The sequence below is a fragment of the Neofelis nebulosa genome, chromosome 9, assembly GCF_028018385.1.
Source record: "Neofelis nebulosa isolate mNeoNeb1 chromosome 9, mNeoNeb1.pri, whole genome shotgun sequence".
NCBI classification, from domain to species: domain Eukaryota; kingdom Metazoa; phylum Chordata; class Mammalia; order Carnivora; family Felidae; genus Neofelis; species Neofelis nebulosa.
The window spans coordinates 93,208,416-93,234,375 of NC_080790.1; the positions used below are offsets into that span (position 1 = coordinate 93,208,416).

At 45.3% G+C, this 25,960-nt stretch overlaps 2 protein-coding genes across 7 annotated transcripts; one reads left to right on the forward strand and one right to left on the reverse strand.

Annotated features, from left to right (window-relative positions):
- The first annotated feature begins 956 nt into the window (after positions 1–956).
- On the forward strand, positions 957–7,125 carry LOC131485331 (cystatin-9-like). Of its 3 annotated transcripts, XR_009248779.1 has the most exons (5): positions 957–1,257; positions 2,993–3,112; positions 3,997–4,166; positions 6,004–6,117; positions 7,018–7,125. XR_009248779.1 is itself a non-coding variant. In XM_058684704.1 (3 exons), exons 1-3 carry the CDS (start codon positions 1,018–1,020, stop codon positions 4,087–4,089), a joined length of 453 nt encoding a protein of 150 aa, XP_058540687.1. In that variant the 5' UTR covers positions 957–1,017; the 3' UTR covers positions 4,090–4,282. The 3 variants fall into 3 exon arrangements, 1 of the variants encoding a protein (XP_058540687.1); XR_009248780.1 differs by lacking the exon at positions 6,004–6,117 and having other exon boundaries at positions 7,018–7,103; XM_058684704.1 differs by lacking the exons at positions 6,004–6,117; positions 7,018–7,125 and having other exon boundaries at positions 3,997–4,282.
- Positions 7,126–12,376: 5,251 nt separating this feature from the next.
- Positions 12,377–25,099, reverse strand: LOC131485332 (cystatin-13-like). Of its 4 annotated transcripts, XM_058684708.1 has the most exons (5): positions 24,877–25,099; positions 23,021–23,093; positions 22,035–22,369; positions 16,288–16,401; positions 12,377–12,552 (listed from the first exon to the last, which is right to left on the reverse strand). In XM_058684708.1, the coding sequence occupies exons 3-5, from the start codon at positions 22,260–22,262 to the stop codon at positions 12,469–12,471; spliced, it is 426 nt and encodes a 141-aa protein (XP_058540691.1). In that variant the 5' UTR covers positions 22,263–22,369; positions 23,021–23,093; positions 24,877–25,099; the 3' UTR covers positions 12,377–12,468. The 4 variants fall into 4 exon arrangements, with proteins under 4 accessions (XP_058540691.1, XP_058540689.1, XP_058540688.1 ...); XM_058684706.1 differs by lacking the exon at positions 23,021–23,093 and having other exon boundaries at positions 22,035–22,366; XM_058684705.1 differs by lacking the exon at positions 23,021–23,093.
- Between the last annotated feature and the right edge of the window lie 861 nt (positions 25,100–25,960).

The following is a 25,960-nucleotide window of genomic DNA, read 5'->3' on the forward strand; positions in this document are numbered from 1 at the left end:
AGATGTGTTCTTTAGTTCTTCCAGGGCCTCATTTGCTATTCCAGATGGAGGCTGTGAGGGTCTTTCTCTAGAACCCAGACTGCACACAAGAGATTGTGTCCACTGAACCCTGAGAACCAAGGCCACTAGAGGGCACCTATGCTCACCTACTGGTCACAGCTCAGCTATCTCGAAGCTCACTGGCTTTGCTCTGGGTCTGTCTCTTACTCCACCCTCCCTCCCCTAGAGCAAATTCCTACAAAGGGATCTATAGGCCCAGGGTGTGTCAAGGGTCACCCTGCTGCAATACCTTTGGAGACAGGACTCTTACATCATCCAGCCAGGCCCCCAGGCTGAGCACATGGCTGAGAAGTGCAAAGGGAGATGCAGTGAGCTCAGCTGGAACCTCCTGCTTCTGGGATCTCAAACTCCCATAGCCTGGCATAATCCCAGGAGTCAATGAGCCTTATCTGCTCTCCTGCTCAAGGTGGGCTGGGAAGCTGAGGAGGGACACAGACACATGGACCCATCAAGACCTCCATGGTCTTTCCTTCACAGGATACCCATTTTCTCTGGACAGGATGCCTTCTGTCTCCCCCAAAGCTAACTCTTGGCAACTAACTCAACCTTTTGGCTCTGTCCTTGTTTCAGTGGCTCTTGTTCTACTGTTTTGCCCTGGGATCACCTTCCACTTCTACCTCTTGCTCTTGTGTCCTTGTTTCAGCCTGTGATTCTGGGGCATACAAATGAAGTCCCTCTCCAGTGAGGTGCTGAGGGAGAGGTTGTCTGGAAATCAGCTACAGGGGACCCCTCCCTCTCACTGCTGGTTCTTTTCAAACCACCCTGCCTGAGCTTGCCCCCCTCTCTAGACAGGAGGCAATTATGCAGCTTGGGATGGGGGAGTCAGGGTGACATGTGGGAAGGGACAGGGTATAATAGCAGAGAGGAGATCCAGAGGGGGGAGCTGTTCTGAAGCTGATATACTGGACCAATGCCCAAGGAGGCTCAGTGGGAGCCTGAGCTAGAAGGACAAAGGCCATGGGTGTCCAAGTATCTGTAGTCATTCCAAACTGGCGGTGCCGGTGGGCTCTGCCCTGGGCCATGCTGCTGCTTCTCTTAGGTTCTGAGTTCCTGGAAGAAGTAGAGAGTGAAGATGAAAAACCTACGATGAGCTACTTACTTGCAACTGTGGAATATGCCATACACATATTCAACCTGCAGAGCAACGATACAAATGCCTACAGGCTGGTGCGCATCTTAAAGCCCAGGAGAGAGCAGGTATGTACCACATCTTCTGGCCTAATTACCAGCACTTGCTATGAAGTCAGTATCAGAGGTGCAGTCAGGGGTCCTATCTAGGGATATTGTTCACCATCTGAAGTCCGTAATACAGCAAAAATACAAACACCACAGTTAGTTACAGTTTTATGAAAGAAACAATTTAAAAATGCAAACACCCAGCTCAATGTATACCACATGTAAGATGTTTTCCTCTTCATCATTTTTAGAAGTTACTTATTGATGATCAAAATATGGACTATGGAATGGTAGTCCTATGAAATGATCCTGAGTAAGGCAAAGACCAAGACAGAAAGGAGGAGAAGGAGACAGATTGAGAAATGCAGAGGAGACATAATGAAGAAATATTCTAAGAAAACATATGCAAACAGGAACAGAGAACAGACACCAAGAGAGGAGGGAGTGGGGATGGAGGATCCAGGGAGAAAGGATTCTTCCTCATCCAGAGCAGCCACTGTGACCTCAGGGCCTCTTCTCTGCACTCCTCCCATACTCTGCCTAGACCATGGTTCTCAATCCTGGAGTACTGTTCTTATAATGGAGAGTCTACAGAATGCAGCCAAGAATGCCATTTTCACAGGGGCTCTAACAGGAACAGGTCTGGTTGTGTGTATGAAGGGGTTTGGGGTGTGTAAGTGTGGGTGTGAGTGTCTCAGTGAATTTGAGTGCAAGTGTATATGTGTGTTAGTATTAATTTTTGAGTGAGTGTGTGACTTTTTGTGTGTGTAGGTATGAGTGTGAGTGAGTGTGGGTTAGTGTGTGGTATGTCTGTGAGTGTGAACATACAGCAAGTGTATGTAAGTATGTATGTCTGTGAGAGAATTGTGTGTGCACATTGGGAGCCCAGGACCTTCCTCTCTCTCCCTCTGGACCTCTGCCCTGAGAGCCTGAGGGAAGGGCAGTGGGAGCTCCACCCTGCATGAGCTCCACCCTCTGTGGACACTGCAATGCCAGCTTCCAGCTGGGTCTGCCACCGAAGCTCTCTCAGGCTGGGCTCTCTCTACTGTGGGTTTCCTAGATCTGCACTTGCACTCAGTTTGGGAGTTGGGGGAAATGGAGGGTGGAGTGGGGGTTATGGGATGGAATGAAGCATAATAGAGTGGAGAAGAGATAAAAAAAATCAGAATGTACTTTGTATTAGAACAAGAGGTATCCAGAAGCCATGTTCATGTGCGTGTGTGTGTGTGTTATGTGTGTGTGTGTGTGCGTGTGTGCTCACACATGTGTGTGTACATGTGAGTGTTCCGGCAGCATTGCAGGGCATTTTCCTATTGTCAGGCAGGTGACAGGTGTGACAATGGGGCTGTAGATGCGCCTCTCACTCTGGGGCTGTTACTCAGCAAACTCTTACAGAGACAACACCCTGCCAGGCCCTGGGCACCTGTGCCCCAGGGGTGCTGTTGTAGCTTTAGAAGCATGCTGGACGTCAGGCTCGGTCTCCTTGGGGTATTTGGGGACATGGGACAGTGGGTGTGATGTATTAATGCTGAATGACTCACCTGGCATTTCCCCCTGGCCTAAATATCAACCACAGGCCTCTTTGCTCTGAATTCCCCAAGCTTGGCCTTACCCCCAGCAAGCTGACACAGCCCCAAAGGAAGCTCCTTAGTGGAGGAGTGTTTGGGGCTGTCTCTACACTGCATGGATCTACAGTAGCAGTTGCTCAAGGGTACCATGTGGTGGGTTCTCATGTTAATGTCCATGTCTGTAACAGTTCAAGGAGGACAGCACATTGGCATTCTCTTTTGAGCTTCAGCTTAGAAGAACAAGATGTGGGAAATTTGATGAAGACATTGACAACTGTCCCTTTCAAGCAAGTTCAGAGAAGAACGATGTAAGACACACAGCAGGTCCTTTGGGTTACACAGCTGAGGATGCAGCATGGAGCTGAGGGGAGGTGGTGAAGATGACAGTGCCATTCCTTGAGACACAGAGGAGTGAGGGAGCTTCAGGCCTTGTCACACCCATGGCTGGTGCTGCAGTTGGAGCCAGCTGGGAAAGCCAGCCCCAAGATCTACTTGTAGGTCCCTAGCCAATCTGGGAACTGATTCTGAATGCTCACCCCCTGCTAGCTGCCTGTCCCCAAAGCCACAGTGGTATCAGATTGCTCCTGGTCACGAGGATTCAGGTCTCCTGGGAAGGCCATAGGATATCCCTTCTCTGGTCTTTATTGACCTCCTTTTTCTAAATAATTCATGGGGAGCATATTGAGATGGGCAACACGACCTTTGCCAAAATGGCTTTCTCAGGTCCCACTGAGAAAAGAATCAATGGCATGGGGATTGAGGAGGGACCCATGACCCTCCTTCCCATGCCTTGACCAGGTTCCACTGACTTATCAGCTGCAGCTCCAGGGGAAATGGTCAAGGTGAACCCCAGCTCTGGGATATACCTCACCAGGAGTGAAGGGCTCTTCTGAGCTAGCACCCCCTGGGAGAGAGCACCCCAATGCTCTACTAAGGGTCTGGGTTACACTGGGTCAGCCTAAAGGTCCCCTGGAGACCACTGGCCTAAAAATGAGAAAATGACACAGGAGTCCCTGAGATCAGGACAAGGGCCCAGGTCCAGAACAGGCAAGAGGATGCACCTGAGGGCCACAGCCTGCCCCACAGGTGCTCATCCTGTGATGTGTGATTGGGATGTGTGCTGTGTTTAATGCTGAAGCTACTATTTCTAACCACTCTCCACTCACCTTCCATCCCTGTGCTTGACCCTCAGATCATCACCTGCTTTTTCACCATCGCCAGTGAGCCCTGGTTAACACTGTTTGAACTCTGGAACAAGACCTGCTTGGATGGCTTCCACAAATGAGACTCCAGCCTATCTAGCTCTGGCTGCTCTCCTCTGGGACACCAGTGATGTCCTGTGGGTGGCCTTTCAGTGGTTGAGTAGGTCCAAGTTTTGTTCTCTTTATTTGTAAATATCTGGTATCTCCTATTGGGGCATTGTGAAAATTCCTCATTACTTCATATAGAAAAATCATTAAACATTAGCATTCCAAGAAGCTTTGTGTGGCATGGTTCCAGAAGGATGGGACGAGCAAGTGAAGAAATCATCCAGCAGGGAAACATCATAGTCCCAAGTGTGTGAGTTCTCTTCCCTCTAGGACCTCTGCTTTAGTAAGTCATTAGTCTTATTATCATTGTCTCAATGTTGCTTTTAAAGCTCCATAGAGAATGTGAACACATATTACAATGTTGTCTTTCAGTGAGACTGTATCTACACACACACGGGCAAGGATCGGATTCGGTCCTCAAGGCCACGGATGCCTCCCACCCCCACACAGATTTTCCTCTAGTGCCAGTGCAGCTGGTGACCCCAGGACCTGACACTCCATACTCCACATCAATATCTTCCTCCACCCCTAGCTTTGGTTAGCAAGGCTTTCTCTGTACCAGTGGCACTTCATCAGCAGAGGACACACATCTCAGTGGGGAAAGATAAGGACTATGGACAGCACTTCACCCCCAGGAAAAGCTTCAGTGGGGAAGGGCTTAGGGTCCCAACCTCAGACTGGCAGCCAGAGATGAGAACCACAGGGTTCTCACACACTTCAGCAGGACAAAACTCGTGGCTGCTCAGTGACTCATAAAACAGCCACATTAACTTTCTCCCTCCTCTGCTTCCCTTCCTCTCTGTGTCCCCCGTTATCACTTCCTAAATGCACTACTTGCCCCAGAAAGTCTTCATTGCAGGGTCTCCCTGGGGACTTACAGCAGACATGTATGCTACAGGGCTCATCCTCTACAGCAGACATCTTCAGGGCTCATCCTCTACAGAGACCTGGATGGACCTCCCAGGAATGTATGATTCTAGGCTGAGCCACAGGGAGCCACTGCAGCGTCCACAGAGGCTGGAGCTCATGCAGGGTGGAGCTCCTACTGCCCTTCCCTCTGGCCCTCAGGAAAGAGGTCCAGAGAGAGATAGAGGAAAGTCCTGGGCCCCCAATGTGCACACACACACTCATTCACAGACATACACACTCACACACGCTGCAGTGCCAGCTCCCGGCTGGGTCTGCCACCCAAGCTCTCTCAGGCTGCACCTCTGCTGTGGGTTTCCCAGATCTGCACTTGCACTGAGTTTGGGTATTGTGGAAAATGGAAGGTGGAGGGAGGGTATGGGATGGAATGAAGCAGAATAGAGTGGAGAGGAGTAGAGAGAATTCCAGCAGCACTTTGTAATAAGACAAGAAGTATCCAGAAGCCATGTTCATGTGTGGGTGTGTGCACGCCTACATGGGAGTATCCCATCAGCACTGCAGGGCCTTTTCCTATTGTTTGGCAGGTGGCAGGTGTGACAATGGGGCTGTAAATGAGTCTCCCACTCTGGGACTGATGTTACTCAACAAACTCTACAGAGCCAACACTCACCTAGACACTGGGCACTGGGCACCTGTGCCCCAGGAGTGCTGCTGCAGCTTCAGAAGCATACTGGATGTCAGGCTGGGTCTCCCAGGGACATCTAGGGACTTGGAGCTCCAGGGTGTGATGTATTAATGGTGTATGACTCAGCTGGCATCTCCCCCTGGCCTGAATACCAATCACAGGCCTCTTTGCTGTGAATTCCCCAAGCTTGGCCTTACCCCCAGCAAGTTGACCCAGCCCCAGAGGCATCTCCCTAGTGGGGGAGTGTTTGAGCTCTCCCTACACTGCATGGATCTACACTAGCAGCTGCTCAACAGAGCCATGGTGGGTTGGCATTTAATGTCTCCATGTACCACAGATAGAAGAGAGCCTGGCCTTCTCCATGGAGCTGGAGCTTTGCAGAACCAAATGTGGGAAATTTGATGATGACATTGACAACTGTCCCTTCCAAGAAAGCCCAGAGCTGAACAATGTAAGACACACAGAAGACCCCTTGTGTTACATAGCTGATGTTACAGCTTGGGGCAGAGGGGGAGGGGGAGTAGATAACAGTGCCATTCCTTGGGACACAAAGGAGTGAGGGAGAAACTGGCCCTGTCACACTCATGGCTGGTGCTGCAGTAGGAATGAGCCAGGCAGGCCAGGCCCAGGGTCCACTGGTAGGCCCTTAGCCAATGTCATAACTGACTCTGTCCACTCACCTCATTCTAGCACCTGTCCCACGGGCCATAGTGGGGTCAGGTTGTTCCTGGCCACAAGGGTCCATGTCTCCTGGGGCTGAGACAGGAAGTCCCTTCTCTGAGCTTTATCCATCTCCCTCTCCTGCCTTCAGGAGAGGGGCATGTCAGGATGGGCTACATCACCTGGCCTGTTGTGGCTATTTCTGAGGTTCTCTTGTCTCTGCCAAGTGCATGAGGGTGTGAGGGTTGAGGAGAATCCCACACTCCTCCCTCCCATGCCCTAACCTGCATCCCACTGATCTATCAGCTGCTGCTCCAGGGGAAAAGTTCAAGGTGAACCCCAGCTCGGGGACATGACCACCTGGTACAAGGGGCTACTCTGACATAGCATCCCCTGGGAGAGAGCACCCTAATGCTCTACTAGGGGCCTGGGTCACACTGCATCCACCTGAGTGTTCCCCTGGAGTCCACTTGTCTAAGGATGAGAACATGGTACAGGAGCCCTTGAGGTCAGGACAAGGCCCCAGGCACAAAACAGACAGGGCTCAGGCAGAGATGCACCTGAGGTCCACAGCCTGCATCCCCAGCTGCTCATCTCAGGAGGTGTGGTTGGGATGTGTGCTGTGTTGAGAGCTAGAGTCTCTGTTTTCCACCACTCTCCATTCACCTTCCACCTGTGCTTGATCCCTCAGACTTTCAACAGCTTCTTCACCATTGCCACTATACCCTGGGAAACCACCTTCAAACACCTGTACAATGTTTGCTTCGAGGGCTTCCATTGAGTGCTGCTATACCCTGCCTGACTGTGGCTGTTCTGGATCCAGTTGCTCCTTATAGGTGTCTCTTCAGTGGCTGTGCAACACCAGCTCTGTTTGTTTTCTAGCAAGTGCCTGGGTCTCACTTCCAGCCATTATGGAAATTCCTCATTGTCCATTTTTTTCATATAGAATAGATTATTAAAAATCAGCATTTCAAGAAGCTTTGTGTGTCAGGGTTCCAGAAGGAGGGGATGAGCAAGTGAAGGAATCATCCAGCAGGGAAACCTCATGGTCCCAAGTATGTGAGTTTTCTTCCCTCTACGACCTCTGGGCCAGTTCCAGGTGGCACAATCTAGAAGCACAAGTGCTTCTGAGCTGCTGTTCTGGGCTCATGGGGGATGACCTACATCTCCACATGTGCAATGACCATGACTCTGAAGGCAACCCAAAGTAAAAGATGAACCCAGACAGGCCCTTGGCCCTCAGGACAAATGTGGCACCTGTCTCATGAATCTTCTAGAAGAAAATTTGGCAAACTTTTGTCCTTTGAGGGTCCAATGGTCTTGTTCTCAACTCCCCAGTGCTGCCTTGAAAGTACCATAGACAATATGAACACAAATAAGGGTGTTGTATTCCAGTCAGACTGTATTTACACACAGGCAAGGGCCACATTTGGTTCTCAAGCTGTGGCAGCACCACCTAACCAGTCATCCCTTCAGTGCCCATGCAGTTGGACTACCCGGTGGCTGACATTCCCTGCTTCACCCCAATGTCCTTGTCTCCCTCAATTTCTGTTCAAGTCTTCCTCTGTGCAAGTGGCACTCCAGAAGCAGAGCAGGCACACCTCAGTGGGGAGAAGTAAGGCAACATTCCATCCCCAGGTGGGGCTGTAGTGTGGAAAGGCCCAATATCCCAGCCTCAGAGAGGCTGTCAGAGGCAAGATCCACAGGGTATCACACTCTCCTGCAGGACAAAACCCATGGCTGCTCAGTGACCCATAACAACAGCCACATTGACTTCTCCCTCCTCTGCCTCCCTTTTTTTGTGTGTGTGCCCTTGTGATCATCTCCCAAATGAATTATCTACATCCTCCAGCCTGCCTCACAGGGTCTCACTGGGGATTCAGCAGACATGTGGTATTAGATGTCTTCAGAGCTTATCCTCCATAGAGACCTGGATGGGCTTCCCATTATTCCAGACAGAGACGGGGGAGAGCCTGGCAGTGGGCATCCTTGCTGCTGGCTGAGCATCACTCAGCATGGACACAGCTGTGCTCTTGTCCCACAGCACCCCCAGCTAGTCCCAGACTTGAGCAGATTTTTCTGAAGATCCTCCCACCCACCACCCTCCTGCCTGCTCCCACATTGGTCTGTTCTGAGTTGTGCCTCAATCCACAGAGGGAAGCATAAAGGGGCCTCTTTATCCACTGTGATCCCAACATATTTTCCACAGTCAATTCCACTAATTCTACTGAAGTACCATCATGTAGCTCTAGGAGACAGTCTCCTGTGGTGGGAATGGGAGAGGTAACTGTCCAGGCCCTTTGTGAGCTCATCCCACCTCCTGGAACTGGGGGAGTGGAGCCAACAAGGTAAGGCATCAAGTTGTGGTTCCTGGCAGGGTCTCACTAAATTTTGTACCAGATCACATTTGTGGGGCTTCGTTAATCGTTCCGCCCCTCCTTCTCCCATGGGAATCTACAGAGAGTAGGGATTTTGTCACAGTTTCTACTGTGCCCAAGGCCCTGAGGGTGAGTACATGTTTCAGGTGTTCCAGCTTTTTAATAAGTGTAGGACTGAGAGACCAGTTCTTGTGGGAACACCCCTCTCCCTTACCCTGTCCATCCTTATTGGTTTGGGGTGGTCCTGCCTGCTTCTTTTCCGGAGTCTGTGTGTTAAAGGCACAGGGAAATGGGTTTCTGCATACTCACTGTTGCCATGAGGTAGGTCCTTAGCAAAGCCCTGCCAGAGGCAGAGACAGAGGCAGCAAGTTGCTAGAAACATAATTCAGCTGCCTGGCCAGGTCTCAATTCCCAGAAAGGAAAAGAGGCCCAGTCCACGGCTTAGTCTCAGGAGGGCTTCTTCTTCTCCTGAAACATGAGTCAAGTGTTGACTCCACCACCCTAGCTGTTGGTTGACCTGCCAGCCTCAGTCTCTGGGTCAAGACCTGAAGCCTTGAAAATAGCTGTACTGGCTATCAAATGCTCTTCACATATTAATAGTGTTCTGCTCTGTGGCCACTTCACCAACTACCAGGGGACATTGACACTTTCCTCAACTTTTCCAGGGTGTCAGGGTCATGATATAGCCTCAAGTAAATACAGGACTGAACACAAAGTAACAACAAAGTGGAAAGCTTGAGGAGGCCTTGGAGGATGCCCAGGCTTCTCCCATTGGGGCCAAAAGGATAAGGGGGGTTGGAATCTGGGGGAGGGGAAGCTGGCAGGTGATGTACATGAGAATATATCCCAGCAGCCTGCAGTCCTTGCCATATGCGTGAGCCTTAGCATGACTCTGTACATTCCAGATATCTACTCCAGTCCCTGATGCTGACACCCCTCAGATCTCAATACCTTACATGAGATTCAGACATGGGTTTCTCCCTGGCCCTTGTCTAGCCCAGGAAAGGAGCATGCCCTGCTTCAAGGTACATATTTGACTCTCTTTTTTTCAAAATTTCTCATGATCAAAGGGAAAACTAGGACATGGTGGCAAAGCCAATGCTTCTGGCTTCCATGTGTCTTCTAAAGAGCACAATTTCCAGAGAAGTGTGAGAGAAGGATGCAATTTCTCTTTGGCAGCTGCCTCCCCACACACACCAGTGGCCCAGGCTTAGCCTTAATGAGCCTTCGAATCTTGGAAGGGAATGAGCCAATATTCAGACACTCAAGTGTCTCAGAGCCTGTACATCCACACATTCCAGTTCTCTTCATGCTCACATATACCCCTGCCAACTGTCGAAATAAAAACTCAGAAATCTCAGTCAATGTAACTGTCTTGATCCTGATTCTTCATTCTTACTAACTCAGTGCATCAGAAGGGCCCAGGTAGTTTTGGAGAGTTAAACCCAAAGCAGTATCCCACTAATATTATCCAGATGACTTGACTGTGGTTAGTACAGTCTGATTTGCCCCAGATGTTTCAGGTATTATGGATAAGATGCAAACAATCAGTCAAGGGTGTGTGAATGTGTTAGGTCTTTCCATGTGTGGAACCTTATTGTCAGGGCTAGGGGAGAAAGTCATGTGCCAGGGGCTGCTCATGGGAACAAGTGGGGCTGGCTAACTCCAGTTATAGAGCAAGAGAGAAAGTGTGCTGGCAGTTCAGGCTGTTCACCCACAGTGGTTGCAGGCTTAAGTGCAGAGGTGGGCAGAGAAGTACAAGATATAGGTGCTGCAGGTATAGGGATCCTCATCCCAAGGTAGGGGGAGCAATGTGATGAGACCCACTCTGACTGTGTCCCCAGAGCTCCATGACCATGTGGAGGAGGATGGAGGCCAGGGTGTGCCTTCCCCAGGACACCACTGCTGGCTGAGGTGAGAAGGTGCAGACAAACTGTGTCCTGTTGCCTGGCTTCCCCCAGACATAGCTCAGGTGGTCCCACGCTGTCCCTCACAGTGGATCTGAACTCCACTATGAGGTTGTTTCCTCCAGAATCTGACCTTAAGACAGAAATTCAAGTGCAAGTTGTTTATTTGGAGGTAATTGTAGAAAATACCAGAAGACAATGGGGAAGTAGGAATGGGAAGCAGCATACAACAGTGAGCAGATTAACAATGTGGGCAACTAGGGCTTTTGTCTTTTTACCTCTCGGAGACTGGATAGAATATGCCTCAGTGTTTTCTTCCAGGGGTACAAAGTCTGAGGCATTCCCTCCACAGCACTCCAGCCACCTCCCACAGGTGGAGAGAAAGCCTTCAGACAAAGAGGCTCAGTGTGGGTAGTGTTTACCTGTCAGCCAGGTGGCCTCTGATCTTCACTATCTCTTATATGTCTAAGAAGACGTGTCATCTAAGTAGCTCCTGTGCTACTACTGACACTGCCCTGGCTGGCCTTGACCTGCACATTAGTGCTGCAGTTTCCACATCCAGGTTTCAGAAAGTGCCTCTTTCTGGTCATGTTAACTATCTTCATTATCTTAGCCCACATCTACACACACACACACACACACACACACACACACACACTTGTGCACAAACACACACACAGTGGTAGCCAACCTCCAACATGGCCTCCACTGATCCTCATCTCCTGGTCTCACACCCTTGTAGAGTCCCCCCAACACTGAACCAGAACTAATCTGGGTGGCAAATAGTACAAGGAAGAGGTGATCGTGTGTGACATCTGAAGCTGGATCACAAAGGGCTCAATGCCCTTTGGCTTCCATCTTGGTCTCTCAGAACATTCTATCTGGAGGAAGCCATATGAAGCACATAGCAGCCCTGTGGAGAGACTGACATGGAGGAGAACAGAGATCTCCTGTCAATGGCCAACGTCAACTTGTAGTCATGAGTGTGAGCCACCTGAGAAGTGGATTCTCCAGAGCCAAATTAACCCTCATGTGAGGGCAGTGTAGTCAATGACTGAGTGTAGATACTCAGACACTCACTCAAGAGAGACAGTGACACCTGGAAACACCCCACCAAGTCTCCCTCAGATCCCTGACCCACTGACACCCTGAGAGACTTAAATTTCTTAAGCCACTAGGGGCAGGGTGATTAGACATGCAGCATTAGATAACTAACACATAAAACTGTGCACACACACATACACAAAACAGCTTACTATCCATGAAACATCAATCCCCTTGCATTTTTTCTGCTTCACGTCAAAACCAAAAGTACATTGCAAATCTAAAAATGACCCAACTATCTTCCAGTTGGATTGGTTGTCTAAAACTGTTTCTAAACCATTGGACTGTATCTTCCCTGGAGTCCTAGGCATGGAGATTTTTGTGGAAATCCATGGAAGGAACACTCCCAAATAAGTCAGACCCTCAGAACCTTGATGAAATAACCCACAAGCTCAAAACAGTTGAGCTTAGTTAGTTCTCCAGAAACAGCTGTCCTCCAGTTAGTTCACCAGAAACAACTGTCAGTGAAAAGTAATTTGTCCTCAGAGTTCAATGAGATATTGGAAACAGGTTCATACATTCTTCCATTTATTGGTAGCAGATTGTCCTGCTAGTAGATGACAGAGTCAATTAGAACAGGCTGATCAATACTGTAAAAAGGCATTATGTTCTCAGTATCAGCCCCTAAAGAGCCGATAAAAAAGCAAAAAAGTCACAAAAATGAAGTCAATGGGTCAGTTTATTTAAATGTTTTGCAAGTGTCTTTGCTTCTTTAAAATGGAAGTGAGAGCAGCTGAATATGCTAGAAGATAATTATACCTCTTTGCATTGTTTCTTCAGCATAGTGAACTCAAATTTCCAAGGTTTGGTTGCAACAATAAAGGTGCAATAAAACATCTAAAAAATACAAAAAGAATAATCAGCTTATAAGAAAGAAAAATAAAAAGCAAACAAATAAACATATGTTTCTATTTCCAGGTACCAGGATTTGGCTTCAGGGTGGCTAAAGGCTGCCTGAGCCAGTCATGCCTCCACAGTCTCTGGAACTGTTGAACCTGAGGCTGTCTGGCAGAGGAGCCAGCCTCATTCACCAGGAAGGACCACTGCCAATTCATCTCCATGTGATCTGAAGCCATCACGGATGTCTGAGCCATCATGGATAGCTGGACCCCAGAATAGCTGGACCCCAGAAACTGATTATTCTCAGAAATCCTCATCTTCAGATCTGTTGCTCATCTAGCCACCCTGACTTCCCTGCAGCCCACTGAGACTCCATGTTGCATGGAAAGCCCAGTGAATCCTACCCAGGAGCTACAACCCAACAAGAATAGTATAGAGTCTTGTATCCCTTGGTTAGGCTGGTCAAAATCAGGCCAGAGATGAGAAGCAAAGACTGCAGCCAGGGAGCTAAGGGGACACACAGAGCTCTTCCCAGGGCCTTCAGAAGAGCAGAACTTCAGGTTCCTGGTGTGGGATGAGTTCAACTAAAATCTTTATTCAGTTAGAATAAAAATATAAACTAGGAATGCCTCCACTATATCAATGGAAACATGAATGGCAACATCCAATAGAATTGAAGTTATATAAGATACAAATACTGATATACAAGTACTGATAAAAAATCAGCTTGAGGAATAAAATAGGACCAAGCTACCAGCAATCCAGACAGACCATTGGAGAACTAAGGCCAATCCAGGGATGCATCCCAGCTAGAGTGGCATCTGGGATGGGTTCAGCTGGTTCCCAGCAGTGGTAGGAAGGGGAGAGAGTGGATTTATCAGAGAGTTAACTAATTGCTTAATTTCTGGATCAGCCAAAGTAGACAGGAAACAATCAGAAAGAAGAGAAATTGAAAAACAAAATATCAGGATCAATTCTAGAGGACATTTAAACAATGTATATCAGAAATCTTTAAGAAGCGAAAAATCACTAAATGAGTAGTTCAACTTCCAGGAACTTTACCTGCATGGAAACAATAACCAGATATACATTCAAATAGAAATAAAGGATATTAATTAAAGCACTGTTCATAATAGCTAAAAATTAGGAAAACTTAACCAATTCTCAGGAATTGGCTTAGAAAAATGTGTAAAACCATTAAATGAAATCACAGTTTCACTATATGATGCTCTCACATAATTTTACAGTTTTAGAAATTCTTAGAACTTATTATTAAGTGAAAATCTAGATTATAATACAGTAGAGAGTATGATCCCAACTGCACAAAAATACAAATATAAAATATAGGAAAGTTAATATAAATAACAATATATTGACAGTGGTAAACTCTACATAAGGGTATTTATAGTTGATTTTAAATAATTTAATACTTTTGAAGGTTCCAAATTTTCTACATGAAATGAATCAGGCCAATAACTATTTAAAATCATATCAAGTTTTAAATTTATATTCTAAAGAGCTCAGATGTTTGCCTTTTCTTCATTTCTAAATCCCAACAAATAATTGAAGGAAGTGTTTAGGTCAAATCTATAAGAGTTCTATGAAATGAGAAAGGACCCTGTGCAAGGACAGAGACAGAGAGGATTCTCCATGTGATAAGAAGTGGATGCAATCAAGGTGATGAAGTCTTCTGAGCAGCAGAAGCTCCATGTAGAGGATGAGATCATAAGAGGAAACCAAGCAAGCAAACTGTCTCTAAACCCCACAAGACTTGAAGTCATCCTCAATTCTTCTCTCAGTCTCCATGGCCAATCCATCAGAAATTAGAACCAAGCCTTTCACAGACATCCAGAACCCAGTACCTCTAGCATCCTAACCAACATCACAGACTCCTACTGATCTCGCTGTCTCCATCCCTGCCCCCATGCTGGCTCTTCTCCATGTGTCTCTCCATGTCTGCACTCCTATTTCTACCTGGCATGTCTCGAAAGCCCAATGACTTCTATGGGCTGTGTCAATGGGCACCTTTACCCTATGACCTCTACTGTCTGTGCCAAGGGTGCCTTTGCCCTCCAAGAGCTGTGTCAGTGGGCACTCTTGCCCTCTGGCCTATATAGACCACATCAATGGTCACCCTCTGGCTTCCAGTTGGGTTCAGCCAAGGAGAGACAGAGGCAGGAAGTGGGAGGCATGAGGAGTTGAGGTCAGAGGGTTCCAATGGGTTGGCTGTGGTTCCTGACAGGGACCCACAGATTGCTCCAGAAAAAAAAAAAGATATTAAAAAGAAAATCTTAATGATTACTAGGGATATTAAAACATCTCAACCTTACTAGAAATCAGGAAGTGACAATGTGAAAAGGTGACAAGATCACCTTTCTCATACATCAGAATGAAAACATTTAGACTCGACCCCAAGTGCTGAGGGAACATGAACAACAACACACACCACTGATGAAAGGTATGCTGGTTCAGCCACTTTGGAGAGTAAAACAGTTTGTAAGTCACATGTGGTAGCCCACGAACGCTTAAGCTGCATGTGTGGCAGTATGGTGGCCCCACTCCCGAGCCCCCCCTGCCCCGGGGGAAACTCCCAAACCTGCTCAGTCAGCACCTGTCTCAACAGTCACTGCTTCACTTGTTAAAAGTGAAAATTTAAGACAACCACAGGTATGTAAAATAGCAAGATAGTTACATACAATGTAATACAGTCATATAAGAGCTTAATATGCACTAATACAAATAATTTTAGCCAATTTCTATATACATTAAATGACCCAAGAAATCATTTGGCATAAATAATATTAGATTGTACTAACATAACAAATCTCAAAACATATTGTTGAGTGGGAAATAAAAGAACAAGAGAAAGTTCCAAAATTTGTGTACCTTTTGAAAAACACGCAAAACTCTACATACACAGATTAAATATATTTTTTTAAAAAACTGGTTAAGAACACCTCTCTCTCTCTCTCTCTCTCTCTGCCCCTGTCCTGTTCACACTGTCTTTCTCTATTTCTCAAAATAAATAAATAAACTTTAAAAACCTTAAAAAATAAAAATATTACTTAATTGAAAAGAAGTTCTAATAATTTATAATAATAGCCAACTTTCTAGATGTAGCCATCGACTTGCATTTGGTATTCATTAGAATACCTACTATTCATTGGAATATGAAGATGTGTTTTATTTGCACATTTGGGCAATTTTCAGGAACCACTAGTCTGCCATTATTTTTGCTTAGCCATGTGTCATGCCAACTTTAAGTATATACTAAATAGGTGTCTTCTGTGAAGACACAGAAATATACATACTTCTTTATGCAGCTTCAATTATGAAAAAGAAAAAATGGATCTTCTATGAAAAGATAACCAAAACAAATTTGAAAAAGTGAAAAGGAAATTTACATCTGTCCACCTGAACCTAGCCCGGCTTGCACAATAGTGAGAAATAATGAACAGGTGTTGCTTTAAGCCACTAGGTGTCTACATGTGTGGTGGTGGGGGTTAGGGGAAGGTGGTATCAGCAAAAAACAAAACAAAAAATAAACAAACAAACACCAATAAAAACGATAGAAACAATCTCTGTGTCTAGACTGGCCATCCTGGATCCTGAATATGATTTAGAATATGGTTTAGAAAGGAAACTAGAAAATCAAAGCAGGATTGGTCCTATTGATGTTCTCAGTCTGGTACACAGACCTAACTAAGGACTGTCCCCACTTGAGGCATATACCTTTTGCATTTGGGGGTCCTGTTGTAATAAGCAGTTTTCATTTTCTCCTGAAATTTTCTTGCACATTGTTCGGGCAATTTTGACTTCAAGAAAGTAATCCAAACTCTCTGTGACCTGTCAAGGAGCAATTTAAAAATTAGAGATCATAAACGAATACATGATATCAACTGTCATCTCTGATAAACGAGCATGTCGTTGACTACTTACAGCAAAGACTGTCTCCCTGTCTGCCTCCCTCCTACAGTTTCCTTGCCAGAAACTTTGGGATAACTGGAGGGGCAGGGGTTCTTCCCTTGATCCCTCTCCTTCTGTCTGTCTCTCATCATGATGTTGAATGTTAAATAATGACAACTGTCCCCAAGATAAGGCAAGAAAACTATCCCCCCAAAAATGCTTTCCCCAGAAAGGTAATGGTTTGCTTATTGGAACCAGGTAAATAAACAGCAGAGTTTAAAATATCTTCATACTTAGTGAATAGATATTGGGGGAAGAAGACAAGACATCCCAGAACTCAAATTTACTTGGAGGTATTGCTTCTCTCTCTAGCTTCTCTCCTCGGTATTTTTAACAACCCCTTGTGATACACTCTCCTAAGTCTCTGACTTCAGGTCCTCTTCTTTACCTGTGCAGAACCCCCCACCAGTCCTTGTATTCCAGAGGGACCCATGGGGAAATTGAAATGCACAATGGCAAATGGAGACTTTCATTATTTAAAAGTGAGAACAAGGTAAGATTTTACAAGACTTAAGGGAGAGAAAGTATTAAAGAGAATGACTAAGTTAAACAGAATAATTGACCCTAGAAGAATCAGAGACAATTCAGAAAATACAGTAAGCATTTTGGACATTCAAAAAAGTTGCCCAGACATTAAAACAAAATGGTTGTGGAGGGCAGAATTCTAAGTATGGATTCTTGAATATCATATATACTTTACATTTTTTTCAGTTATGTATGTATGTGTATATAAAATGTTTGTAAGGACAGAGCCAACTGCCCTCAGGAAACGATGAGTCAGAAATTGAATCTTCATTTCCATTTTTTAACTCAGCAACATCCAAACATACTCCTAGAGTTTGTTTTTATGATGGGATAACAAGTTTCTTAATGTCAATACAATCAGCTTTTGGGACTGGATCGATCTTTGTGGTGGGGGCTGTCCTGGGAACTGTAGGGTGCTTAGCAGCATCCCTGGTCTCTGCCCACTAGATGTCAGCAGCAGCCCCCTCTGGTTGTGATGACCAAAGATGCCTCCAGATACTGCCAAAAATTCCCTACCAAGCAAAATCCACGCCCACTTAAGAAACACTGCTTTATATCTGAGTAATACTTCCAAGTTAAAATTATTATAAAAACAAACTGCTCTGAATCATACTCAATAGCCACCAACTGACCACCAGCCCTATCTTGACCCCTAATTGCCCAGAAAAGGGAGGGGAATGGGGGTCCTGGCTGCTGAGGCAGCCCTGCCATAGACAGGCCCTCTGACCCTCCAGCTACGGTGTCCCACTACTCACACTTCATTCATATCACTTAATCAGTAACATGTGCTCATTCCTAGCAGATATCCTGGGTTTAAATCTTGGCTTTTCTACATACTAGCTGTGTGTCCCTGAGCAAATTACTAAACACTTCAGTGCCTGTTTCCTCTTTAAAGTGGAAGAAAGTAGTTTCTATGTAATGAGTTGTGAGATTTGAATGAGCATATGAAAAGCAACCAGGCCCCAGGGCTGCTGGGTAGTTAAGTTTCTGACTCTCTGGCTAAAATGAACAAATCAGGAGACTCTAGATGCTGGAGAGGATGTGGAGAAATGAGAACCCTCTTGCACTGTTGGTGGGAATGCAAACTGGTGCAGCCACTCTGGAAAACAGTGTGGAGAGTCCTCAAAAAATTAAAAATAGATCTACCCTATGACCCAGCAATAGCACTGCTAGGAATTTACCTAAGGGATACAGGAGTGCTGATGCATAGGGGCACTTGTACCCCAATGTTTATAGCAGCACTTTCAACAATAGCCAAATTATGGAAAGAGCCTAAATGTCCATCAGCTGACGAATGGATAAAGAAATTGTGGTTTATATACACAATGGAATACTACTTGGCAATGAGAAAGAATGAAATATGGCCATTTGTAGCAACAGGGATGGAACTGGAGAGTGTTAGGCTAAGTGAAATAAGTCATACAGAGAAAGACAGATACCATATGTCTTCACTCTTATGTGGATCCTGAGAAACTTAACAGAAGACCATGGGCAAGGGGAAGGAAAAATAAAGTTACAGAGGGCGAGAGCCAAACCATAAGAGACTCTTAAAAACTGAGAATAAACTGAGAGTTGATGGGGAGTGGGAGGGAGAGGAGGGTGGGTGATGGGCATTGAGGAGGGCATCTGTTGGGAGGAGCACTGGGTGTTGTAAGGAAACCAATTTGACATTAAATTTCATATTAAAAAAAAGCTTCTGACTCGATTTTGGCTTTGGTCATGATCTCGTGGTTATTAATATGGAACCCCACATTGGTCTTGGCAGTGACAGAAAAGAGCCTGCTTGGGATTTTCTCTCTCCCTCTCTGTCTCTCTGTCTCTCTCTCTCTCTCTCTCTCTCTCTCTCTCTCTCTTAAATAAACTTTAAAACAAAAGAGAGAAAGAAAAGGAAAACCAACCAGAGTTTACCCTTGAACAACGTGGGGGTTACAGGCACAGTCAAAAATCCAAGTGGAAATTTTGACTCCTCAATAACTTAACTACTAATAGAAGCCTTAACAATAACATAAACAATCAATTAACACGTATTTTGTGTGTCATATATATTCTATACTGTATCCTTGCAATAAAGTAAGCTAGAGTAAACAAAATTGTATTTAAAAAAGTCATAAGGAAGAGAAAATATATTTACAGTACTGCACTGTATTTCTTGAAACAAATTAGCATATAATTGGACCCATGATGCTCATTTTTACCATCATTCACCTCGCACAAAATCTACAGCAGAGCCTTAGTCAACTGTGAACTAGAGCAAATGGTTGCAAACTTCTTTAAGAACTGGAGGGTGAATATTTTAGGCTCAGAACACACAGTCTTCTCATTGCAGTGCAAAAGTAGCCTTAGACAGCACTCAAATAATTCAGGTGACAATGCTCAATAAAACTTTATTTATAGACACAGAAATTTAAATTTTATGTAATTTTCATATCACAAAATACTATTTTTATTTCTTTTAACCATTCTTAGTTCATGGGGCATACAAAATAAGCAGCAAGCCAGACTTGGCTGGAGGCTATAATTGTCTAACTCCTGATATAGATCTTTGTACATTTAAGTTAAATCATCCAGTAAAATAAAGCTCTTTTCTTTATATAGAACCTGTGTGTGTGTGTGTTACTAAGTTTAATCTGAATTATCACCAAGCACTTTTCTCTTTGCTTTTGTTTTGTTTAACATTTATTTATTTTTGAGAGACAGAGAGAGAGAGAGAGAGAGAGAGCAAGTGGGGGAGGGGGAAGGAGAGAGGGAGACAGAATCTGAAGCAGGCTCCAGGCTCTGAGCTGTCAGCACAAAGCCCAGTGAGGGCCTCGAACTGACAAATTGTGAGATCATGACCTGAGGTGAAGTCAGACACTTAACTGACTGAGCCACCCAGGTGCTCCAAGGAATTTCAAATACCTCTGTTCTAGCCTCTTTTTGAATCCGTTTCAACCTGATTCTTTTGAATTCTTACCTGCATTCAAGAGTTACCATGAGCTGAGAAATAAAATGTACATTCGTGGGGAAAAAAATAGCACACAGTACAAAATAATTTATAATTTGGAGGACATGAGAATTTGCAGTATATTTGATTAAATACCTGCCTGTTAAGCAGAACCATTTATTTGTGGAAGTGAAAAAGCACAGATAAAGAGAAGTCCATGAAAGTATAGTTTTGGACAAGGTGGGAACTTCATTAAGGACAGGCACTAACTATAAATGATACCCAAAGACAATTGATATTTATGAGGCTTTACTTTGGCCACCCCGTGGTGAGGAAGAGAGTCAAAGTCTGTGTGTGTGTTGAGGATGGACAAGGGGTCAAATGTCCCAGCCTCATAGAGGATGAAGCTGCCAAATGAGCCTTCTCTCCTGACCCTGTTAAGAAAAGAGTAACCTGAGTAGGTTCCTGGTGACCTGGAGGGATGTACAGCAAAAGTTAGAAGGAAGAGGGGCAAGAGGGGACAGAGCTAGCGAAAAAGGAAGAAAAGCAAAAAATGCATCCCTGTACTACATGTCACTTTGATGTTGCAGGGTAGCCCCCATGCCCCATTAGCCACTCTCTCTTCCCTTTCTTAAAGTCCAGCCAGACTGGCTGAACCCCCTTTCCTTCTGTGTGCCTACTGATTACTCTCTGGGGTTTTCCCAAACCACAGTCCAATCATCGTTCTCAGGAGACAGCATCGGTACTCTCTTCTATGATACAGTCCATATTCCAATTCCTCCAACTAGTCCAATAACATCTTTTATATGTTTTTTTAATTATTCAAGAGATAAGACAAGACCACACATTGAATTTAGTTGTCCTGTTTCTTACATCTCCTTTAATCAAGCAGTTTTCCTGCTTTTTCTCCTTGTCTTTCATGACACTGATATTTTTAAGAGGTCTTACATAATGCTCTATAATATGGATTTGTCTAACTGTTCCTTCGTATTACCTTCAGGGGATGGATTTCTTTTCTCCCAAGATTTTATTTAAGTTCAAGTTAGTTAACATATAGTGTAGTATTGGCTTCAGGAGTAGAATTTAGTGATTCATCACTTACATATAACACCCAGTGCTTATCACAACATCACTCCTTAATCCCCATCACCTGTTTAGCCTGTACCCCCACCCATATCCCCTCTAGCAACCCTCAGTTTGTTCTCTATAGTTAAGAGTCTCTTATGGTTTGCCTTTCTCTCTGTCTTTATTTTATTTTGTTTATTTTATTTTATTTTATTTTATTTTATTTTATTTTATTTTGTTTTTCCTTCTCTTCTTTCAGGGGATGGATTTTAGACAAGAACACCATAGAAAGATAAGGTTGTGTCCTTTCCATGACATCACATCAGGGACACATGATGTCAATTTGTCCCAGTGTTGGTGATGAGCATTGGGTGAGCCAGGCATTCACCAGATTTCCTAATTGTAAGGGTATATTTTCCCTCTTATAATTAATGAAAGAATCCCTCCAGCAATTTGTCCTCCACACTGTCCCACCAAGTGGATGTAGGATTCATTGATGATGTTTGCCTGAAGTAGTTGTTGTCATTATGATTTGCTACTTACATAGTCTTTTACATCTAGAGGTAGGCATTTTCCTGTAAAGAAGAGCCTTCCCTTCTCTGTCCTGGTTCCTTTTTTTCAGCAAAAGCTGCACGTGCACTTTCTTTGCTTTTTCACTGTTACAATCCATGCCTGTAATTACTCATTTTGATGATACCAGCCCAAACTATCCCAAACTGGGTCCTTCAAGAGCCCTTCTTGGGTTCTTACCTATGCTTTCTGATATGACTGTAATCAATTTTGTTATTTTAATGGATATTTTATGTTTCATCCTGGAATAATAAAGGATGAATCCTAATTAATTTTCCTCCCAAAAACCCTAAAATAAAATTAATATATATTTGGCTAAAGACATTTCTCAGCTCTTTTCCACTCCCTGGTCTCTGTGGCCCTCCATGGATAATAGTACCCCCATGACTGCATCTTGGAGAGAAAGAGCAAGAAGAAAATGCTCACTGACCTGCTCCTGGGATTTCAGGACCTTCACCACCTTGTAGCTGTACTTGTCTTTGCTGGTCTTATTAAATTCTTTCATGGCGAACCACAGTGCTTGTTGCACATAGACGTAGGTTTCAGGGATGTCTTGGAATTTCCTCACCACCTTTGGCCTGCCCCAGGCATGAACACTTCTGGATACAAGGGCCACAGTGGCCACCAGGAGCAGCAGGCTCTGGCAGAGTCTGGCCATGGCACCTCAGCCAAGGGGGCACACACCTTGTTCCTTTTTTCCTTCCAGGGCTGGACTGGGCTGAGCTGGCCCTGCTGCTTCTGCACCCCTAGATCTTCCTGGCACTGCTAGGAGTGAAACAGGGATAACTTCTGTTATCTTTGTGTCTTCTGGGCTTCTCTTTCTTCTTTCCCAAAGAGAAGAGGAGTGAGAAATCACAATCACAATTCAGAGCATTTTCCCATTTTGGCTGTTTCTTTCTGGAAGGATGCATGCCTCCATGCACTCACAACCTTTCCCTTCCCTACCAGGAGATTCCTGCCTCCTTGTCTGTGAGGTCCCAACACATCCACTGCAGGTGCCTGCCTGTATCAGGTTTCTATGCACAGAATGGGATAAGGACCTGCAACAGACACACTGCCACAGGGAGAACATTGGTCTCAAAACTCATCTTATTATTTCCTCTCCAGGAGCATGTATGAAAATCCTCAGCCAGAGCCTTTGTCCTGCCTCAAAAGTACCCCCTGCATCTCCCCTGTTTCCAGTCAGGCTCACTACCAATCACACTGAGATCTATTTATGGAGTATTATTGAGTCTTGCCAGGCCTCATAATAAGGATGTTACATGTTTCTCTTATTGAACTATCCCCTTTGGGGCCACATAACGAGTAGCCCCTTTTTACACAGGAATAAAGTGGGACTCAGAGAGTTCAAGTAAATGCCTCAGGCTGTTTGACTGTCATAACTTTTGCCTGCCTGACACATACCTTCATACTTACCTCAGTCTAACAGATGAGAATGTGTAGATCACAGCTTGTAGTGTAAATTTGTTTTTGAGGAGATTCCATTCTACTACAGAAGGTGAATCAGGATGTAGTTTGTGAGACAGAGGCACAACAGTTAATGTGTTAAATATAGGTAATGAAGAAACAAATCGCTTGAGAGATGCAGGGGTCAAGATCAGACCACCTCAAAACGAGCCACTTTAGCATGAAGATTATTTTGATTTAAAAAACAATCAAAACCAGGGCTCCCAGGTGGCTCCAACTCTTGATTTTGGCTCCAGTCATGATCTCATGGTTCATGATCAAGCCCCATGTTAAGGCTTCACGCTGACAGTGCAGAGCCTGCTTAGGATTCTCTCTCTCCCTCTCTCTTTCTCTCCCTCTCTCTCTGCCCTTTCCCTGCTTGAGCTCTCTCTCTTTCTCTCTCTCTCTCTCTCTCAAAATAAATAAACTTTACTTTTTTATTTTTTTATTTTATTAATGTTTATTCATTTTTGAGAGAGAGAGAGCACTAGAGAGGGAGAGGCAAAGCAAGAGAGAGACACAGAATCTGAAGCAGGCTCCAGGCTCTGAGCTTTCAGCACAGAGCCCAATGTGGGGCTCAAACCCACAAACTGTGAGATCATGACCTGAGCCAAAGTTGGACGTTTAACCCACTGAGCCACCCAGGTACCCCTAAATAAATAAACTTTAAAAAACTAAAAATTAAAAGTAAAAAACAATCAAAATCTAGTAGATTCAGGAAAAGTTCTTTACTTCCTTCCCTCCCTCAATTGCCCAAAAAGAATTTAGATAGAGGGCCTGCTCCAGAAAAAGAGCTACCACCACAAACAACTATATTATGCTGTGAACAAGGTATGGTAGACAGGAAGGAACCTAGCAAGGCCTCTTGGATCAAAGCCCTCTCTGTGTTCCATTGTTTCTGTGGGCCCAACAAAGATTTGTTTACCAAACATCTATTCTTTTTCATTCTTCCTGAGGATTACATCCCTTCCCCCTTGAAGTTCCAGACCCTGCCCCTTTTTCCTTAATTCAGAATCACATGCATACCTCAGTTTGCCTGTCTTTGGAATTTCCATATCTGTGTGGGTTCCCCATGTATATGAAATTAAATTTTATTTTTCTCCTGTCAATTTGTTGCATGTCCATTTGGTTCTTAGTCTGGTTAGAAGAATCTTGAAGGAGACAGGAAATTTTTCCTCCCCCAGCAGAAACAAAGGCAGAATCCACAAGTTGTGTTCATCACAGACAAGCAGTAAGTACATCTTGCCTAAGTTGAACAAAGAATGTGATGGCAGAACGAAAAGACACCTGATATCCATCAGACACTAACTACACATGAGTTCCATGGAACACAGAATATTTATGATGTCTTATGTCAACCACACAACAATGATGCTATCCTGGCCCCATGTGTCCTCACCCTAGGAACCACCAACCAAATCCTCAGGATGTCTGGCTGTGACAGGCAGACCTGCCTGTGTGTCTCCTCAGTGCCAGGGTGTGCTTCTGACCTGCTGTGCAACTTTGATCAAACCCCCACTGTGGACACCATAACCCCATCAGTGGGGAGCCTGAGGCAGCAGAGAGTTGCCCAAGGTCCTGGCAATATGGCCTTTCCATCTCCCCTGCTTGCTTCCATATGTGGAGTGTGTTAATCTGCTCCCTTTCCTTTCCTAGCCTTTCATCTGATGGTTTGCACTGACTTGATACACATGGGACTTGCTCAAGCAGCCAACTTTGGCCTATGAGTTTCTCTGCTCCATGATATCTGAATGAATTTCCCAGGGCACACTTGGAGGCCACCCAGGCATCACAGTCCTTCCCCACCAGCTACACCCCAGATGTACCTTAGAACTAAGCTCTTCACCACTTTCCTGCTTGCTGAGGCTTAAGCTGGCTGTCCTCACCCACAGGTGGTATCTTTCTCCTTCCTGAGGACTTGAGCTCTAAGCAGCTCCCTTCATGAGCCACTCTCCAGCCCCAACACATTCAGTTCATGCCTCTGGTCAGGGTGTCAGTCAGACCTGAGCTCAAGGGTGCTTCTGCCCTCTGGTTGCACTCCCTGGCCGGGTGGTCACATCTATGACCCCTTTGTGAGGTAAGCCCAGCCCCTCTGATGCTGTTCTAGTGTGGGGCACCTCTGATTGGTCACTCAGCTCTCAGAGGCCCACAAGGTCAGTAAGAGCCACCAGTATCTGCCCCTAGTGCAGAAATCTTGCCTGTTCCATACCTCCTTGCTTTCTAAATTCCTGGGCTTTGGAATTGACCCCTTGGGAATTAAAGCACCTCCATGGCCATTTCTGTCAGGCTTCTGTTATATGACTCCATAGTCCTAGAGGCAGGATGAGGCACCACACTGCCAGTCTTAGGGAATCTGGGACCAAGAGGCCCTTGAAGAGGTGGTATCTATGGCTTGCCAGGAGCTGCCCCAGAAACACCAAGTAGAAGGCATCATTTGGCAATGGCAGTGCTCACATAACATACCTCTATAGGATGAACAAATGAGCAGACCCATTAGCTATATTTCCATCGTTAATCTTGTCCCGGATAAGCATTCCCCATTCTGCCTCCCTCCCCCTTGTTGGGGTTCCCTCTTCTGGTAGTGATTCTCAGGCCCCAAGCCAGGCTCCGCTGAGGAGCACCTTCCATCCCACTCTGTAGTTAGAGCTTACAATGACAATGAGGGAGCTCCCAAGAATTCAGAAACCTGGGAATTAATATTTGTGTTTCCAGAACAAAATATAAATCAGCATAATGAGGGTCATACCTGAGGTATATAAGCTAAAACTCCAAACAGGAAATCTTAGGCACATAAAACTTGAGTCACCTGGCTAACAGGTGTTAACACAAACACAACTGTGTGCTCTATTTGAGGAGACCTTTCTAAGCATGCATAAAACCCAGACACCAAAATGGTAAAGAGCGACTCAT